The following is a 20,622-nucleotide window of genomic DNA, read 5'->3' on the forward strand; positions in this document are numbered from 1 at the left end:
CTCCCAAAGAATCTGAGGATACATTTCATCAGGCCCAGGGGACTTATCGACCCTCAGGTTTTTCAAAATTGCTAATACATCTTCCCTCAGAACCTCTACTTCCTCCAGCCTATCAGCCTGTATCTCACAGGCATCCTCAAAAACATAGCCCCTCTCCTTGGTGAACACTGAAGAAAAGTATTCATTCATCACCTCTCCTATCTGTTTTGACTCCATGCACAAGTTCCCACTACTGTCCTTGACCGGCCCTAACCTCACCCCTGGTCATTCTTTTATTTCTCACATAAGAGTAAAAAGCCTTGGGGTTTTCCTTGATCCGACCCACCAAGGACTTCTCATGCCCCCTCCTAGCTCTCCTAAGCCCTTTTTTTAGCTCATTCCTTGCTACCTTGTACCCCTCAAGCGACCCAACTGAACCTTGTTTTCTCATCCTTACATACGCTTCCTTTTTCCTCTTTCTTTTATCTTTCTTCTTACCTTCAAAACTCTGGTAATTTATTAGTAATTGTAAGGTTTAATTAGTAGTAGCAACGTTTCCAAATAGTAGGAAAGCTTGTGAGTTGTGGTAGGGTTTATTAATGATAAATTAATTCAGTAAAATAAATGAATTAATAAAGGTGTTGCGACTGCAGAATGTGGGAGCTCTGGGATGTCAGTGTAATCCACAGCAAACACAGCTGCAGTCAGTGCCTGTAATTTGAGGAGTTTTAGCTCAGAGTTACCGAGCTGGAGGCTAAGCTGCAGACACTGTATTATCAGGGAGGGGGAAAAGTTACCTGGATACTTTGTTCCAGAAGGAGATCACACCCCTGAGGGTAGGGTCTTCTGATTTAGTCAGTGGTCAGGGACAGGAGGGTGGGACTGTGAGCGAGGCAGGTATGGGACTCAGAAGGACGAGCATCGGCCCTTATAATTGTCCAACAGATTTGAAGCATTTGCAACCTATATGGATGCAAGTAGGGTCTGTGTTGCCTGGCCAGTGCCAGGATTCAGGACATCTGCCCTGGGTTAGAGGGGAACTTGCAGTGGGGGAGGAAAAATCCAGTTGCCATTGTCCACATTGGTACGTAGATTGCACTGAGAATGAGTAAGGAGTATGAAGGGAGTTTTAAACATGATAATGGGGGAAGATACCATGTGAGAGGAGATGTAGTAAATCAAAGAGTAAGAACAATGTACTAAAGTGGATTACCAGTTTGGGTAACGATAACCAGAACATGGCAGGAAGGGACAGAGAAGACAAACTGTAGAGTGTACCAGCAGATAAGGTCAGAGGTTGCAAAAAATGGTAATACGGTAGAATTATAGGCTTTGTATCTGAATGTGTGCAGCCTTCTATATGTTAGCACAGATAGAAATAAATATGTATGACCTGATAGCCATTACGGAGACATGTTACAGGAAGATGACGACTTGGATCTAAATATTGAAGGGGATAGGACATGTTGAAAAAAGGAAACTGGGAAACAGTAGCTCTGTTAATTAAGGATGTCAGTAGTGAGAGATGATCTTAGCTCAAAATAACAAAGTGTAGATATAGTTGACAGAGGTTAGAACCAGGAAAGAGGTCACTTGTGGGACTAGTTGATTGGCTTCTTAACAGTAGCTACATGGTAGGACAGGGTACACAGGAAAAAGTAAATGGGAGGGGGGGGGGGGGAGCGTGGGACGTGCCGTGGGGGTAAGGAAGGTACTGCAATAATCATGAGTGACTTTAATCTACATGTTGATTGGGTGAACCAGACTAGCAAAGGTAGCCCAGAAAGTGAATTTGTAATGAGCATTCAGAACAATTTCTTTGAGCAGGACACTCTGGAGTCTACCAGAGAACAGGCTATTCCAGACCTGGTAAAGAGCAATGAGGCAGGATTCATCAATAACCCCATGTAAAGGAACCTTTAGTTTAAAGCAATCAGAACATGAATAAATTTTATGTTCAGTTTGAAGGGGAGAATTGTGGGTCTAAGCCGGTTTAAATTTAAAGTTTATCTTATTATTGTCACAAATAGGCTTACATTAACATTGCAATGAAGTTACTGTGAAAATCCTCTAGTTGCTACTCCCTGGCACCTGTTTTGGGCGCTGCTCCTTCGTCAGATGGAGTGAATATCCACCCCATCTGACGAAGGAGCAGCGCTCCGAAAGCTAATGGCATTTGCTACCAAATAAACCTGTTGGACTTTAAACTGGTGTTGTTAAAACTCTTACTGTGTTTACCCCAGTCATCTCCACATCATGACCTGTTTTGGGTACAATGAGGGAGAATTTAGCACGGTCAATGCTTCTAACCAGCACATCTTTTGGACTGTGGGAGGAAACCAGAGCATCCGGAGGAAACCCACGCAGTCACGGGGAGAACGTGCAGACTCCGCACAGGCAGTGACCCAAGGCTGGGAATCGAACCCAGCTCCCTGGCGCTATGAGGCAGCAGTGCCAACCACTGTGCCACCGTGCCACCCATGCCACCATGCAAGCCCAGATAAAAGAATTTATAAGAGTATAAAAGCCGAATTAGCTAAAAAACAAAGTTAAAAAGTAAGACAATAGAGATGCAATGGCAGATTTTTAAGGAGACATTTAATAAATCTCTGCAAAGATTTATCCAAGCATGAAACAAAGACTCTTTGGGGAGGATGCAGCATCCATGGCTAAATAAGGGCATTAGGAATAGTGTCAAATTGAAAGAAACACTGTACAAATCTGCAAATATTAGTGGTAGGGGTCAGAAGATTGGTCAGACTTTAAGAAGTAGCAAAGAATAACTAAAAAATACAATAAAAGAGGGAGAAAATAGAGTATGAGAGAAACCTATCTAGAAATATAAAAATCAATAGTAAGAGTCTCTACAAGAATATAAAGAGGAAAGGAGTAACTAAAGTTAGTGTTGATCCTTTAGACCAGTGGTTCCCAAACGCTCTGCACACTGGTGTGCCACAGGAAGCTTGCAAGTATGCCACAGGCGGCAGTGGTTTTTAAACAGTGCACGCGGCAGAAGCCTGAGAAAGATCAAGAAAAGAAACAGGATTGGGTGATGGTGAAGAGGGTGGGGAGGGGGAATCACGAGTGTGGTGGACCCAGAGCTCTGGTTGCTGCTGTGAGCCCAGTGTAAATGCTTTCTTCAGCAATTGCTTGGCAGCCACAGAATCTGCGAGGGGCGGGAAACCTGCCTGAAACTCCTGAAGCACTCGCTTCCCAGAAACGTGGAATAGAATTCCAATAGTGCAGAAGGAGGCCATTTGGCCCATCGAGCCTGCACCGACTACAGTCCCACCCAGATCGTTAACCCCGTAGCCTCCTGACACCAAGGGGGAATTTAGCACGGCCAATCAACCTAATCTATACATCTTTGGACAATGGGAGAAAACTGGAGCACCCAGAGGAAACCTACGCAGACACGGGGAGAACGTGCAAACTCCAAACAAATAGTCACCCAAGGCCAGAATTGAACCCGGGTCCCTGGCGCTGTGAGGCAGCAGTGCTAACCACTGGTTGATGTTTCAGTAGGGGAGCAATTCAGGAACAGTGACCACAATTCAGTAAGCTTTAAGGTATTGATGGATAAAGATTAGTGTAGTCCTCAAGTTAAGGTGCTAAATTGGGGGAAGGCTAATTACAACAATATTAGGCAGGAACTGAAGAATGTAGATTGGGAGCAGATGTTTGAGGGCAAATCAACATCTGGCCTGTGGGAGGCTTTCAAGTGTAAGTTGATAGAGATTCAAGACCGGCACATTCCTGCAAGGATGAAGGATAAGTATGGCAAGTTTTGGGAACCTTGGATAACGAGAAATATTGTGAGCCTAGTCAAAGAGAAAAAGGAAGCATTTGTCAAAGCTAGGAGGCTGGGAACACACGAAGCAAATTTGGAATGCGGGAATTGGAAAGTAGAAAGAAACTTAAGTAAGGATTAAGGAGGGCTAAAAGGGGTCATGAAAAAGCATTGGCCAGCAGGATTAAGGAAAATCCCAAAGTTTTTTATACATATATAGAGAGCAAGAGGGTAGCCAGGGAGAGGGTTGGTCCACTCAAGGACAAGGGAGGGAATCGATGCGTGGAGACTGAGGAAATGGGTGAGGTATTAAATGAATACTTTGCATCAGTATTCACCAAAGAGAAGGACTTGGTGGATGATGAGTCTGGGAAAGGATGTGTAGATAGTTTGAGTCATGTTGAGATTAAAAAGGAGGAGGTATTGAGGTTCCTGAGAAACATTAAGGTATATCCCATCAGGCCCTGGGGGCCTGATGGGATTGTGGTGAACCATAGATGGTTACCACTATGGGTACTTGTACATATGTTGCTGTTGTCACTGTTGGGATTAGGGTTGGGGTGTTCTACCTGTTGGTATTGTTCTGTGGTACACTCCGGTTGGCTCCGCCTACCTGTAGGAGTATAAAGGTCACTGCACTGTCTGGTGACCCTTTAGTCTGGGATTGTATTGTTATGCAGTATGCTCCATTCTTGTTACTAATAAAAGCCTTTATTTCCCGGGTACGATCCAGCCTCCCGAGTGATTTAATCGCGCATCAGGAATATACCCCAGAATACTGAGGGAGGCAAGGGAGGAAATTGCTGGGGCCTTGAGAGAAATCTTTGTATCCTCACTGGCTACAGGGGAGGTCCCAGAGGATTGGAGAATAGCCAATGTTGTTCCTTTGTTTAAGAAGGGTAGCAAGAATAATCCAGGTAATTACAGGCCGGTGAGCTTTACACCAGTGGTAGGGAAATTATTGAAGAGGATTCCTCGAGACAGGATTTATTCCCACTTGGAAATAAGTGGACGTATTAGTGAGAGGCAACATGGTTTTGTGAAGGGGAAGTCGTGTCTCACTAACTTGATCGAGTTTTTCGAGGAAGTGACAAAGATGATTGATGAGGGTAACGCAGTGGATGTTGTCTACATGGACTTCAGTAAGGCCTTTGATAAGGTCCCTCATGGCAGACTGGTGCAGAAGGTGAAGTCGCATGGGATCAGAGGTGAACTGGCAAGGTGGATACAAAACTGGCTCGGTCATTTTGCTACCAAATAAACCTGTTGGACTTTAACCTGGTGTTGTTAAACTTCTTACTCAGTCAAAGAAGACAGAGGGTAGCAGTGGAAGGGTGCATTTCTGAATGGAGGGCTGTGACAAGTGGCGCTCCTCAGGGATCAGTGCTGGGACCTTTGCTGTTTGTAATATACATAAATGATTTGGAGGAAAATGTAACTGGTTTGATTTGTAAGTTTGCGGATGACACAAATGTTGGTGGATTTGCAGATAGTGATGAGGACCATCAGAGGATACAGCAAGATATAGGTCGGATGGAGACTTGGGCGGAGAGATGGCAGATGGAGTTTAATCCAGACAAATGTGAGGTAATGCATTTTGGAAGGTCTAATACATTTAGGAAATATACAGTAAATGGCAGAACCCTTAAGAGTATTGATAGGCAGAGGGATCTGGGTGTACAGGTACACAGGTCACTGAAAGTGGCAATGCAGGTGGAGAAGGTAGTCAAGAAGGCATACGGCATGCTTGCCTTCATCGGCCGGAGTATCGAGTTTAAAAATGGGCAAATCATGTTGCAGCTTTATAGAACCTTAATTAGGCTGCACTTGGAATATAGTGTTCAATTCTGGTCGCCACACTACCAGAAGGATTTGGAGGCTTTGGAGCGGGTACAGAAAAGATTTACCAGGATGTTGCCTGGTATGGAGGGCATCAGCTATGAGGAGAGGTTGGAGAAACTTGGTTTGTTCTCACTGAACGACGGAGGTTGAGGGGCGACCTGATAGAAGTCTACAAGATTATGAGGGGCATGGGCAGATTGGATAGTCAGAAGCATTTTCCCAGGGTGGAAGAGTCAATTACTAGGGGGCACAGGTTTAAGGTGCGAGGGGCAAGGTTTAAAGGAAATGTACGAGGCAGGTATTTTACACAGAAGGTGGTGGGTGCCTGGAACTTGTTGCCGGGGGAGGTAGTGGAAGTGGATACGGTAGTGCTTTTTAAGGGGCGTTTTGACAAATACATGAATAGGATGGGAATAGAGGGATATGGTCCCCGGAAGCGTAGGGGGTTTTAGTTAAGTCGGGCAGCATGGTCGGTGCAGGCTTGGAGGGCCGAAGGGCCTGTTCCTGTGCTGTAATTTTCTTTGTTCTTTGTTCACTGTCCCACCGTGCTGCCAGAACTTCTCTCTCATTTTCTCGGCACATTCCTTGGGGGTCCTGCCTTGCAGCTGATAACATTTTCCCTCATCCATTTTGCAGTCACCTGTTTGCAAAGATACTGCAACTTAGTTTCAATTTCATTTTTCATTCTTAAATAAGGTGTCACATTATTTAGGTACCTGGCATGAATTCTAGCCAGAGATACTGTGCCTTTAAGAAAAGTATTTGCGTCATGTTTGTTGTGAAGGGAATGTTTTAAACTTTAGCTCAGATTATGGTGCCGATTTGTCTGCTCCAGGCAGCCCACATGCTGAGAATTCAGAACAATAATTGCTCCTCGTTATTGGAGTGTTTGTTTTAATCTGAGCTAATGTAGTTTTGTTTATTCTTTGGGTTGTCCCCTGGGGTTTCGGAGTAGGGCTTAATTAGGTTGATTGACAGGAGCGCGAAAGGGGAGAGCAGGGCTTGCAGAGGGAAAAATCAGGTAGTTGCCTGTCTGGATTTGCAAGAGCAGTGTCCTGCTCTTCGAACAGTGCAGATATTTATCCTGTAGATGACTCTTCAGACTCGAAACGTTGGCTCTATTCTCTCTCCACAGATGCTGTCAGATCTGCTGAGGTTTCCCACAATTTTCTGTTTTTGTTTCAGATTCCAGCATCTGCGGTATTTTGCTTTTATTGTTGATTGAAAAGGAAGATGGGACCTTCAAGAGTAGGACACTGCCTGGACTGAGCAAACAAATTGTGATGGAGTGGGGACAGTGACAGAACCTTACTGCTCATTGTCCCGCACGCAATCAGAGGAACAAAGTTTGAGTAAATAAATAATTCATTGAGTAGGGACCATCAGAAAATATCTTCATTGTAAGAACGAAGCAACTGAATTAAATTGGAACAATCCTGTTTGCGTTCATAGCCCCAGGACAAGAAACACTTCTCTTCTAATTACTAGCTATGGAGAACGATAGGTCTGGCCCAACAGCTAAAATTCTAAATTGGGGCAAGCCCAATTTTGATGGTATCGGGCAGGAACTTTCAAAAATTAATTGGGGGAGTCTGTTGGCAGGCAATGGGGTGTCTGGTAAGTGGGAGGCTTCAAAAAGTGTGTTAACTAGGGTTCAGGGTAAGCACATTCCTCTTAGAGTAAAGGGCAAGGCTGGCAGAAGTAGGGAATCCTGGATGACTCAGGATATTGAGGCCCTGGTCAAGAAGAAGAAGGAGGCACATGACATGCATAGGCAGTTGGGATCAAGTGGATCCCTTGAGGAGTATAGAGGGTGAAGAAGTAGAGTTAAGAGAGAAATCAGGAGGGCAAAAAGAGGACCCGAGATTGCTTTGGCAGATAAGGCAAAGGAGAATCCAAAGGGATTCTACAAATATATAAAGGGCAAAAGTAACCAGGGAGAAAGTAGAGCCTCTTAAGGATCAACAAGGTCATCTATATGTAGATCCACAAGCGATGGGTGAGATCCTAAATGAATATTTCTCATCAGTATTTTCTGTTGAGAAAGGCATGGATGTTAGGGAACTTGGGGAAATAAATAGTGATGTCTTGAGGAGTGTATATATAACAGAGAAGGCGGTGCTGAAAGTCTTAAAGCGCATCAAGGTAGATAAATCCCCGGGACCTAATGAAGTGTAGCCAAAGACATTGTGGGAGGCTACGGAGGAAATTGCGGGTCCCCCAGCAGAGATATTTGTATCATCGACAGCCACAGGTGAGGTGCCTGAAGATTGGAGGGTGGCAAATGTTGTGCCTTTGTTTAAAAAGGGCTGCAGGGAAAACCCTAGGAACTACAGACTGGTGAGCCTCACATCTATAGTGGGTAAGTTGTTCGAAGGTATTCTGAGAGACAGGATCTACAGGCATTTAGAGAGGCAAAGACTGATTAAGGACACTCAGCATTGCTTTGTGAGTGGAAAATCATGTCTCACAAATTTGACTGAGTTTTTTGAAGGGATAACCAAGAAGATAGATGAGGACAGTGCAGTTGATGTTGTCTACATGGACTTTAGCAAGGCCTTTGACAAGGTACCGTCTGGTAGGTTGTTGCACAAGATTAAATCTCACAGGATCCAGGGTGAGATAGCCAAATGGATACAAAATTGGCTTGATGACAGAAGATAGAGGGTGGTTGTAGAGGATTGTTTTTCAAACTGGAGGCCTATGGCCAGCTGTGTGTCTCAGGGATCAGTGCTGGGTCCACTGTTATTTGTCATTTATATTAATGATATGGATGAGAATTTAGGAGGCATGGTTAGTGAGTTTGCAGATGACATCAAGATTGGTGGCATAGTGGACAGTGAAGAAGGTTATGTCAGATTGCAATGGGATCTTGATCAATTGGGCCAGTGGGCTGACGAATGGCAGATGGAGTTTAATTTAGATAAATGTGAGGTGACATATTTTGGTAGATTGAACCAGAGCAGGACTTACTCAGTTAATGGTAGGGCGTTGGGGAGAGTTACAGAACAAAGAGATCTAGGCTCATTGAAAGTGGAGTCACATGTGGACAGAGTGGTGAAGAAGGCATTTGGCATGTTTGGTTTCATTGGTCAGAACATTGAATATAGGAGTTGGGACATCTTGTTGAAGTTGTACAAGACAATGATAAGGTCACACTTTGAATACTGTGCACAGCTCTGGTCACCCTATTATAGAAAGGATATTATTAAACTTGAAAGAGTGCAGAAAAGATTTACTAGGATGCAACCAGGACTTGATGGTTTGAATTATATGGAGAGGCTGAATAGACTGGGACTTTTTTCTCTGGGCCTTGACACGGCTGAGGGCAGAGTGAGTGAGTGAGGCCGGGACATCCCTCTGGGCCCTGACTGAGCAGAGGCTCAGCCTGGAGAGAGCCACCTCCACACACACAGCCTGGAAGGCTGAGGGGTGATCTTATAGAGGTCTATAAAATAATAAGGGGCATAGATCAGCTAGATAGTCAATATCTTTTTCCAAAGATAGGGGAGTCTAAAACTAGAGGGAATAGGTTTAAGGTGAGAGGGGAGAGATACAAAAGTGTCCAGAGGGGCATTTCTGCACACAGAGGATGGTGAATGTCTTGAACGAGCTGCCAGAGGTAGTAGTAGAGGCGGGTACAATTTTGTCTTTTAAAAAGTGTTTGGAACAGTTACATGGGTAAGATGGGTATAGAGGGATATGGGCCAAACGTGGGCAATTGGGACGAGCTTAGTTGTTAAAAAAAAGGGCTGCATGGACAAGTTGGGCCGAAGGGTCTGTTTCCATGCTGCAAACCTCTATGACTCTATAACTTCGCTTCTCAGCTATTGTGGATATTCAGTATCCAAGACAGTTTTACAAACTCAATATTATTGTGATATTGACCTCCATTTATTTTACGAGCACAAACATTAAGTGGCATGTTTTCTTTAAGCTCACAAAAAAAGAGTTGCAATCAAACAGGACGCGTGATTTTTAAATACGTTTTAATTTAATGTGTAACAGCAAGTGGTGGAATTCCAGATCTTTCTCTGCGGAGATGTCCCCAGACTCTGGACCTTTCTCTAATCATTGGGCGGACACTGTTCACTGAGGGACACCTCCGCCCCGCAGGATAGGTGGACACTTTACTGAGGGACACTTCCGCCCCGCAGGATGGAGCGGAAGTTGGCGGAATGGCGAGCCCGTCAGCGGTTGGAGAAGCCGCAAAGCGACAGCGGATCCTGGAGGAGCCGCGGGGTTTTCACCGCTTTGTGGCACCGGCTGCGGCCCCGGGGAGAGGCGGCAAAGAGCCCGGAGCGGCTGCAGGACACGGCTGAGGGCAGAGTGAGTGAGTGAGGCCGGGACAGCCCGCTGGGCCCTGACTGAGCAGAGGCTCAGCCTGGAGAGAGCCACCTCCACACAGAGAGCCTGGAACCTCAACACACACACAGCCTGGAACCCCTACACACACACAGCCTGGAACCCCTACACACACACAGCCTGGAACCCCGACACACACACAGCCTGGAACCCCGACACACACACACACAGCCTGGAACCCCTACACACACACACACACACAGCCTGGAACCCCTACACACACACAGCCTGGAACCCCTACACACACACAGCCTGGAACCCCTACACACACACACACACACACAGCCTGGAACCCCGACACACACACAGCCTGGAACCCCTACACACACACACACACAGCCTGGAACCCCTACACACACACACACACGCACACACAGCCTGGAACCCCCAAACACACACAGCCTGGAACCCCCAAACACACACACAGCCTGGAACCCCTACACACACACAGCCTGGAACCCCTACACACACACACACACACAGCCTGGAACCCCTACACACACACACAGAGAGCCTGGAACCCCAACACACACACACAGCCTGGAACCCCGACACACACACACAGAACCTGGAACCCCGACACACACACACACACAGCCTGGAACCCCGACACACACACACACACACACAGAACCTGGAACCCCGACACACACACAGCCTGGAACCCCTACACACACACATACACAGCCTGGAACCCCTACACACACACACACACACACACACACACAGCCTGGAACCCCTACACACACACAGCCTGGAACCCCTACACACACACAGCCTGGAACCCCTACACACACACACACAGCCTGGAACCCCTACACACACACAGCCTGGAACCCCTACACACACACAGCCTGGAACCCCTACACACACACAGCCTGGAACCCCTACACACACACAGCCTGGAACCCCTACACACACACAGCCTGGAACCCCTACACACACACAGCCTGGAACCCCTACACACACACAGCCTGGAACCCCTACACACACACAGCCTGGAACCCCTACACACACACAGCCTGGAACCCCTACACACACACAGCCTGGAACCCCTACACACACACACACAGCCTGGAACCCCTACACACACACACACACACACACAGCCTGGAACCCCTACACACACACACACAGCCTGGAACCCCGACACACACACAGCCTGGAACCCCTACACACACACACACACACACACAGCCTGGAACCCCTACACACACACACACAGCCTGGAACCCCGACACACACACACACACAGAACCTGGAACCCCGACACACACACAGCCTGGAACCCCTACACACACACATACACAGCCTGGAACCCCTACACACACACACAGCCTGGAACCCCTACACACACAGAGCCTGGAACCCCTACACACACACAGCCTGGAACCCCTACACACACACACACACACACACACACAGCCTGGAACCCCTACACACACACAGCCTGGAACCCCTACACACACACAGCCTGGAACCCCTACACACACACAGCCTGGAACCCCTACACACACACAGCCCGGAACCCCTACACACACACACACGCAGCCTGGAACCCCTACCCACACACACACACACACACACACACACACACAGCCTGGAACCCCTACACGCACACACACACACACACACACACAGCCTGGAACCCCTTCACACACACACAGCATGGAACCCCAACACACACACACACAGCCTGGAACCCCTACACACACACACACAGCCTGGAACCCCTACACACACACACACCCTGGAACCCCTACACACACACACACAGCTTGGAACTCCTACACACACACACACACACACACACACAGCCTGCAACCCCTACACACACACACAGCCTGGAACCCCTACACACACACACACACACACACAGCCTGGAACCCCTACACACACACACGCAGAGCCTGGAACCCCTACACACACACAGCCTGGAACCCCTACACACACACATAGCCTGGAACCCCTACACACACACACAGCCTGGTACCCCTACACACACACACAGCCTGGAACCCCAACACACACACACAGCCTGGAACCTCATACACACACACACCGCCTAATGCAGAGCCAGGAACCTCATACACACACACACACCGCCTAATGCCGAGCCATGAACCTCACACATGCAAACACTCGGCCTAATGCTGAGCCAGGAACCTCATACACACACACACACACAGCTTAATCATAGCCAGGAACCTCATACACACACAGCCTAATGCAGAGCCAGGAACCTCATACACACACACACACCGCCTAATGCAGAGCCAGGAACCTCATACAAACACCGCCCAATGCAGAGCCAGGAACCTCATACACACACACACACACCGCCCACTGCAGAGCCAGGAACCTCACACACACACACACACCCTGGAACCTCTCACACACACACAGCTTAATGCAGAGCCAGGAACCTCACACACACACACACACACACACACACCTTAATGCAGAGCCAGGAACCTCATACACACACACACTGCCTAATGCAGAGCCAGGAACCTCATACACACAGCTTAATGCAGAGCCAGGAAGCCTAACTGGCCTGAATACCATCACTGATTCCTGTTCAGCATTAATCTGAGAGTGTGCTCAATATTTAAATTTATTTATTAGTCACTCATAGGTTTACATAAACACTGCAATGATGTTACTGTGAAAATCCTCTAGTCGCCACACTCCGGCGCCTGTTCGGATACACTGAGGGAGAATTTAGTATGGCCAATACATCTAACCAGCACACCTTTCGGACTGTGGGATGAAACCGGAGCACCCAGAGGAAACCCACGCAGACATGGGGAGAACGTGCAAACTCCGCACAGGCTGTGACCCAAGCTGGGAATTGAACCCGGGTCCCTGGCGCCGTGAGGCAGCAGTGCTAACCACTGTGCCATCGTGCTGACCAAACGCAATGCACAAACACAATTGAATCACACTATAAAAGCTTGTTTAGGCTGTGCATTCTCTGTCTTACTTCCCGTTGCTGGAATTTTTACTCTTTCTTATTTGCCATTGTAAATTGCTGCACATTTCTCATTCCATTTTGCTTTGTCACTTTCACTGGCTGTTAGCAGGATCTGACCACTAGATAGCTCTGGAGAGTTTAAAACCCTCTCGATCTGTTATTTTGTGTATTCATATTTCTGTACTCTCTGTTAATCCACAAATCAGCCCTTTCATAGACTTTTGACAGTGCAGGAGGAGACCATTCAGCCTATCGAGTTTGCATTGACTCCGAAGAGCATCCCACCCAGCCCCACTCCCTGCCCCATGCTAGCACATCCATCATAGCTAATTCACCTAATCTACACACTAAGGGGCAATTTAGCAAGACCAATCCACCTGCACATCTTTGGAGTGTGGGAGGAAACCCACGCAAACATGGGGAGAATGTGCAAACGCCAAACAGACGGTCACCCAAGGCCGGAATCGAACCTGGGTTTCTGGTGCTGTGAGGCAGCAGTGCTAACCACTGTGCCACCCTGTGGGACTGGTGTCTGCAATTACAACAATGCCCTGACTGAGTCCCTTTCCTTATTCACTGCTTTCCACTCACGTTGCTGCTCTACTGTTTTAACTGGGAGAATTCCCAAACCTTTGCTGGCTTTCTTTCTGGTTGCCGCTCTATAGCCAGTGGGGCGATGGCAGGGAGGATTCCTGCAGTTTAAGTTGGGGGTAATGAATGGGAACCAATGTAAGTCAAGGCGAGGCGTGATGAGTGAGTGGAGCTAGCTCAAGGTAGGATACAGGACATAAAGTTGATTTATCTCCACACCCTAGCTATGACTGTAACACTACATTCTCCACTCTCCTTCTCTATGAACGGTATGCTTTGTCCGTATAGTGCACAAGAAACAATACTTTTCACTGTATTCTAATACATGTGACAATAATAAATCAAATAAAGTTCATGATGAGCTGGATGTTTAAAATGGGTGCCAGATGAAAGATGATCCAGAGAGCATTGGAATAGTCAAATTTGGCAGTGATCCCATTTGCCTACCAATGTTCACAGTGCACAGATAGCTGGCAGGAACAATGCATCTTCATTGTCACAAACTGAACCCTACTCCATTAGGAGAGTGCAATGTCCTTACAGTTTGCTGATAATGTTATCTACTTACTGCTGCCTCACTGCAGTCATGGTACGTGCATGGACCACATTAGTATTGCCTTCTGCGATTATAAATTGTAATTTTTAAAAAACCTTCCCACGCATCTCACAAAAAACTAGACCTCGATTTCGCCCAACGTGGAGCTTGTGACATGATTTAACAGACTCGTTTTTCACCATTCATGTGAAAGCACGAGACTCAACATCTTAGAACCCAGAGGCTGTGACAAGCATAGCTATCGGAAAGAGTTGATGCTGAGGGATGCTGCAATCTGCCAGAGTTGGGCGAAGCTGAAAATGGAAATTTAATTGGATGGAGATTTTTTAAAGTCCAAATGGGAATTAATTACAAATTCTCAACATGAATTATGGATGTGGATGAGGTTATTGAGTTGGATGATCAGCCATGATCGTAATGAATGGCAGAGCAAGCTCGAAGGGTCGAATGGCCTCCTGCTGCTCCTGTCTTCTATGTTTCTATGAACTGAATGATTTCCTGTATTTTCCCCCGTCTGCACGATGCTTTAATTTGGGTTCCACCTCTGGATCCATTCGCACAGTTCTTGGAAATGAAAATGAAGGGTGAAGTTGAGTCCCCCTCAGAGCGTGACATGTGAAAGCAGAACCCATCCTCCTTGATGAAGCAGAATGATTAAAGAGTGCATATTGTGCATGAGTCACCCCTGAATAATTTACATCTAAATGACACTCTTTAATATACTATCAAGATTTATTCACTTGTGTCTATTTCCCCTCCGGAAAGATCTCACACTCTCTCTGTTCCTGGGATGTGTAAGCAGTGCTGACAGGGCCATGTTTTTTTTTGCCCGTTCCTAGGTGTTCTGAGAGGCTGGTGATCAGTCCTTGCAGTGTGTGCAGCAGCAGTGGCTTTGGCTAGACTGTGGTCTTTCTACTTCTGAAACCACCTACCTGTGTTATTTTTAAAAATTCCACCACCTGCCCCTGTAGCACAACGCAGGTTTGTCCAGCATCCACAGAATTTTGCTTGTCTGTATTTAGTGAGCTGAAAAGCACAATAATCCCTCCTGTCACCAAGTTAGGTTATACGTGGGAACGTTACAGATGGAAATTAGATAGAAACATCTAGATTATGGAAGAGAGAGATAACATTGTAAAATGATGAAACTCAGAGACCGGTGAGCTTCGTGCGCTCGGAGTGAATTATTCATATTAGTTGAAATGAGGGTTAAACATTTAGTCACTGGATCTTTTCAGTTATTTCAAAGATTTATACTTAAGACTCCACTTGGTTGGAAGTGAGGCGCTAAGAATGCAGGCTGGGGTGATTCATAGAACATTGCAGCGCAGTACAGGCCCTTCGGCCCTCGATGTTGCGCCGACCAGTGAAACAAATCTAAAGCCCATCTAATCTACACTATTCCAAGAGCCTTTTATAGAACCTTTCAGCACAGAAACAGGCCACCCAGTCCATGGTAAGTGAGTTACCCAATCAGGGCCAGTGCTGTGCTATTTCTCCATAATCCTGCAAATGTTTATCCATCTCCCTTTTCCCCAGTAGCAATGAATCTGTTCCCACCATCCCAATGCTGAGTAGATTTGCCCGCTTTCCGCAGGACCGTAGCTTGGCTTCTCTGATAGTATATGCCTGTAATTTTGGTTGCTCTTACGATTGTCTTCCTTGTCACTAATCTGTCCCACGCTTGTGACTTGTCAGTGAATCAAACGTGGAATCAAATGTTTGAGTTTTTCTACACTGAGTGGGTAATCATTGCTCCTCAGCCCAATCACGGCTTAAAACTCAAATTCTTTTTCTTTCAGGGGCAGAAAGAAAATGTCCAGACTTCATTCCCGGAGAGATCTCTGGAAGAGCCTGTTGAATCTGATCACTCTAACTTCTGGACTGTGACTATCCTGAAATTCCTGCTCTGGCTGGTCCTGCTCGGTCTGTTCATTGAGCTGGAGTTCGGACTGGTATATTTTGTACTGTCGATGTTCTATTGGATTTACGTTGGGACCCGAGACTCTGGCAGAAAGAAGCAAGGTGAAGTTAGTGCGTACTCTGTGTTCAATCCCGGCTGTAAGGCTATTGAAGGGAGTCTGACAGCAGAACAGTTTGAGCGAGAACTTCAGTACAGGCCCCTGGCTGGCAGGTGACTCTTAACCTGTGAAAAACTTGTACTGAATACCCACATATGAAGTAACCAACAGAGTTCTCAGTTTGCCTAAAAAGAGGACAGAGTTCTCAGTTTATTATTGCAGTCTCTTACACCACGTCAGTCAATGGTTAGCAGTAGGTATCATCCACATTGAAGACTGTCAACATGTAACACGAACTGTGGTGATACTTAAACACAATAAAAGGTGCCAATTAAAGTGGCATTCATCATTTACAAAAGCGAGCTTGGTTAATGACACAATGTATTTGACCGTAATTCTGACTTCAGTCTCCGGATTAATACTGGAATACTATACAGGTAGTGCGGTATATTTAGTATTTAAATATAAGTGCCACATTAAATAATCTTCAGTCTCCCTGCTATTGACCTGCAAAATTCCGGTTGCCCTGCAGTCCTTCCTTCCGTTTTGCTGTGTTTTAATATATGGATTAGGTGACAAAGCAGGACTAAGTCTGTGTTCGCATGAGCTCTTTTATAAATCATGAGTAAAACCCAGGCGATTTATTGCTGACACTGAGCCCTGCAAACCACATTTCTACCAAAGATGCTCTTTACAGTTAAGTAGACAGGAAAGGACATTTCTTACATTTTTCAGTACTAGAAGTTGCAGGTCACTAACAGCGAGAGTAGTTTTGTCAGTCATTTGACAAGCTGCCACTTCTATCGGATAAATCAAGCTGTAGTGATAAGTCACGCGGCTGACACTTCATTGATACCATTATATTTCAACGCTGCACCTTCTAATGTTCACCTTCTAAATGTTATGTGTCATGTTATCTGTACAGATGATTTCCTCAGAACATCACAAATTGCTTTTTAGATTGCTACAGGATTTCACCCAGTTCTTAAAATGGCCACCAGCAGAATTTAGATAGGAAATGTGAACCATGCTGTTCTTACCCCCGTACCTCCCTCTTCCAGTCTACATTCCAATTTCTTACGTTTCAGCTTTGATTTCAGGCTACTAACGACAAGTGTGCAGTGCGTTGTTCCAATGCTCATCCTTCCCCTTGCAAGATGAAAATAAAGAAGGCACTTGCATTCTGTATGGTTTTGCAGCATGAGTTAACGTGGCGGGCAATTTTCACACAGTAAAGCCCAACAGACACCACTTTATTAAGTGCTCAAATCAGCTGCCTTTGTATTATTGATCGAGTGAATTATTGTTGGCCTCGGCACTCGGAGATGTCCGTGGTGAGGGAGCACGCAGTGTCCATGGACGTCGTTGAGGCCTTCCGGGCCTCACAAGGACTGGGATGTGTTATTGACTCCTTTCATCACATTTTGCTGTAATGTTTTAAGTTTCCTTTACACTTTGTCTTTTTGTTTCAGGTGGTTTCTCTCTCTCTCTCTCCCCCCCCCCCCCCCCCCCCATTAAAGGGCTTTGTCCTGTTTGATTTAATTTATTTGATTTGCCAAAAGAATGACCGTCAGAGAATTCTGATCCACTTTGAAAAATACCAAGAAATCTTTGACATCAACAGCAACAACTTGCATTTATGTAGCAGCTTTAGCATAGTAAAATGTCCCAAGGTGCTTCATAGGAATGTTATAAAACAAAATTTGACAGTGAACCTCAGGCAGATGAGCAAAAGTTCGGTCAGAGAGTATTTAAGGTGCATCTTTAAAGCAGAGGTGTTTAGGCCTCCTTCGAGACACCATGCAGAATCGCCGAGCAGAAACTGATAGCCAACTTCCGCACACATGAGGATGGTCTAGAACAGGTTTTGGGTTCATGTCACACTACTTGTAACCGCACCATACTGCCTGGGTTTGCAAAATCCTATGAACTATCCTGGCTTGAGACAATTCACACCTCTTTAACCTGTGATTATCCCTCTTTCCACTCACACAGTTTGTACCTGTAAAGACTTGATTACCTGCAAAGACTCGCATTCCAACCATTCTCCACATTCCAATCTGTAATTATCTTGCAATTGTGTCTTTGCCTATTTATGCCAAGTTTGTGAACTAACGTCTACTCACCTGATGAAGGACCAGCGCTCCGAAAGCTTGTGATTCCAAATAAGCCTGTTGGACTTTAACGTGGTTTTGTGAGACTTCTCAGTGTGCCCATTCAGTCCAACGCCATCACCTCGACATCATTTATTCCAAAGGATGAATGGACAACAAAAATAGAGAAGTCTTGCAAAAACTATACAAGGCATTATTCGACCACACTTGGAATACTGAACAGGTTTGGTCCCCTTATCTAAGGAAAGATATACTGACTTTGGAGGCAGTACAAAGCAGGTTGTCGAGGTTGGTCCAAGGTATGGAGGGATTTTCTTATGAGGAAAAGTTGAGTAGGTTGACTCTGTACTCATTGGAGTTTAGAAGGATGAGGTGACATTAAGACACGTAGGATTATCATGGGGCTTGACAGGGTAGATGCTGAGTTTTCCCTTGCGGGAGAGTCTAGGTCCCAGAGGGCATAATCTCAGAATAAGGGGTCATCATTTAAGACAGAGTTGAGAAGGAGTTTCCTCCCTTGGGGGCAATGAATCTGTGGATTTTTTTACCGCAGAGGCTGGGATGATAAATATGTTTCAGCGGGAGGTAGACAAATGATTAATCAGTAAGGGAATCAAGGGTTATGGAGATAAGATGAGAAAGTGAGTTGAGGTTTGTCATAGATCTGCCATGATCTCCTTGAATGGTGGAGCAGACTCGATAGGCTGAATGGCCTACTTCTGCTCCTACATCTTATGGTTATGGTCTTATGGTTCCTGCCTCTTGAGTCTCAAATGTACAGCTAAGTTGTCTAAGCACAGAAATCGCAATGTGCTACAGCGTCATTCATTTTAAGCACATTCATGCTGCTGTCTCCAACCAGGGACCCAGGCACACTTTGGACTAAACTCTGACAAGAGGGGGAAAAAAATCCTGGACTTTAACTTGCTGGATTCTGGAAATCACTTTGAACTAATGTGTGATTCCTTTGCTGTTGATATCCATCTCCCTTGGTGTATGTGTTTGCGTGTGTGTGAGGTTGCGAATATCCTCCTTCCCCACAACCCGCTCACTCTCGGATTTGAATGTGAAATAAACCGGCCTTCCGAGTCAGTGGTAAAGAGAGTTTGCTGTGTGGTACTTCGATCAGAGAAACTTTGAGGGCTTGGGGAGAATTGCCACAGCCGACTTTAAAATTAATTCAAGAACAGGGCTGCGTACGGAGAGGCTGGGGAGAGGATAAAGAGGTTCAGCGCGCCTCTCTCCTGTCCATCACAAGTCCCTCAATTTGTTAAATCAAGCCTTTCTAAAGTTTCTAAAGATCCGGTTGCTGGCCATTCCTATTTTTTGGACTCTGACCATATTCCACTTGATCACCCTATGGTTGTTGGTTTTCATTGTCTTGGATGTTAGGAATATCGATGCTAAACTATTGGAAAACTGAGGAAAAGCCTGTCTCTAATGTTCACAGGGGAGACATTCTGCTTGCATGAACCTGATTAACCAGGATAGTGTGATGTACTTGATTGAAATTCACTGACAAGCATCATAGCAACCGGTATCATCACAGCAAATGATTATGTACACATATGATAATCTCTAGATCCCAAAACAGACGTTACACCCAGTTGCAGCTCATATTTATCTGGCTATGGGCATACCTTCAAAGATATGCAGAGGTGTATTGGTGATAATCAGTTTTATGATGGACAAAGGACGTTTTCCACCATTGGAGTATCTAATCTGAGATAATAAGGTTGCCATTTAAAACGTCTACAATCAGACAAAACTCAAAAATGCAATAAACAATGAGGTGGATAGTAATGAACTTTGGCAAAACTAACAGATTGACAAAATGGACCGATAGATGGCAGATAAAATTTGACACAAAAAATGTGAAGTTCTTTAATAGGAAGAATGAGGATAGACAATGCAAATTAAATGGTACCTTTTAAATTTAGTGCAGGATTAGAGAGCACATGTACACAAATCTTTGATGATGATAGAAATGTCCTTGACTTTATTAATGGAGTAAGGTTGCTGTATAAAACCTTTATACAGCAATTGGTACCGCAGCTGGAGAGTTATGTTCAATTCCGGGCACCAAACTTAAAGAATGATACTAAGGCTTTGGAGAGAGTGCAGAGGAGACTTGTTGGAATGGATACAAGAATGAGGCACTTCATTTATTTAGACAAACTGAAGAAGCTGTGGTTCTTTTCCTTAGACCAAAGAAGGTGGATGCTGGAAATGTGAAATAAAAATAGAAAGTGCTGGATAAACTCAGCGGGTCTAACAGCAGCTGTGGAGAAAGAAACACAGTTAAAAGGTGGGGTTTTAAGGCCTCGCTCATCCCAAAACTGTAAAATCCCAGCCAAGGTCAACCGACCTATTGTCCACCCCTTGCC

The 20,622-nt window shown here is 45.6% G+C and overlaps 1 protein-coding gene across 1 annotated transcript; it reads left to right on the plus strand.

The window, feature by feature from the left end:
• The first annotated feature begins 9,746 nt into the window (after positions 1–9,746).
• On the plus strand, positions 9,747–17,661 carry saysd1 (SAYSVFN motif domain containing 1). The gene is made up of 2 exons (XM_078234724.1): positions 9,747–9,940; positions 15,903–17,661. Exons 1-2 carry the CDS (start codon positions 9,770–9,772, stop codon positions 16,236–16,238), a joined length of 507 nt encoding a protein of 168 aa, XP_078090850.1. The 5' UTR covers positions 9,747–9,769; the 3' UTR covers positions 16,239–17,661.
• The last annotated feature ends 2,961 nt before the right edge of the window (positions 17,662–20,622 follow it).

This window comes from Mustelus asterias, chromosome 19, assembly GCF_964213995.1.
Source record: "Mustelus asterias chromosome 19, sMusAst1.hap1.1, whole genome shotgun sequence".
In the NCBI taxonomy this organism is placed as follows: domain Eukaryota; kingdom Metazoa; phylum Chordata; class Chondrichthyes; order Carcharhiniformes; family Triakidae; genus Mustelus; species Mustelus asterias.

Bases quoted from the DNA above. Each gene is read 5' to 3' on its own strand.
- saysd1 (XM_078234724.1), top strand. From the start codon at position 9,770: ATGGAGCGGAAGTTGGCGGAATGGCGAGCCCGTCAGCGGTTGGAGAAG. The intron at 9,941-15,902 runs GTGAGTGAGTGA...TTTTTCTTTCAG, and splicing joins AGGACACGGCTGAGGGCAGA to GGGCAGAAAGAAAATGTCCA.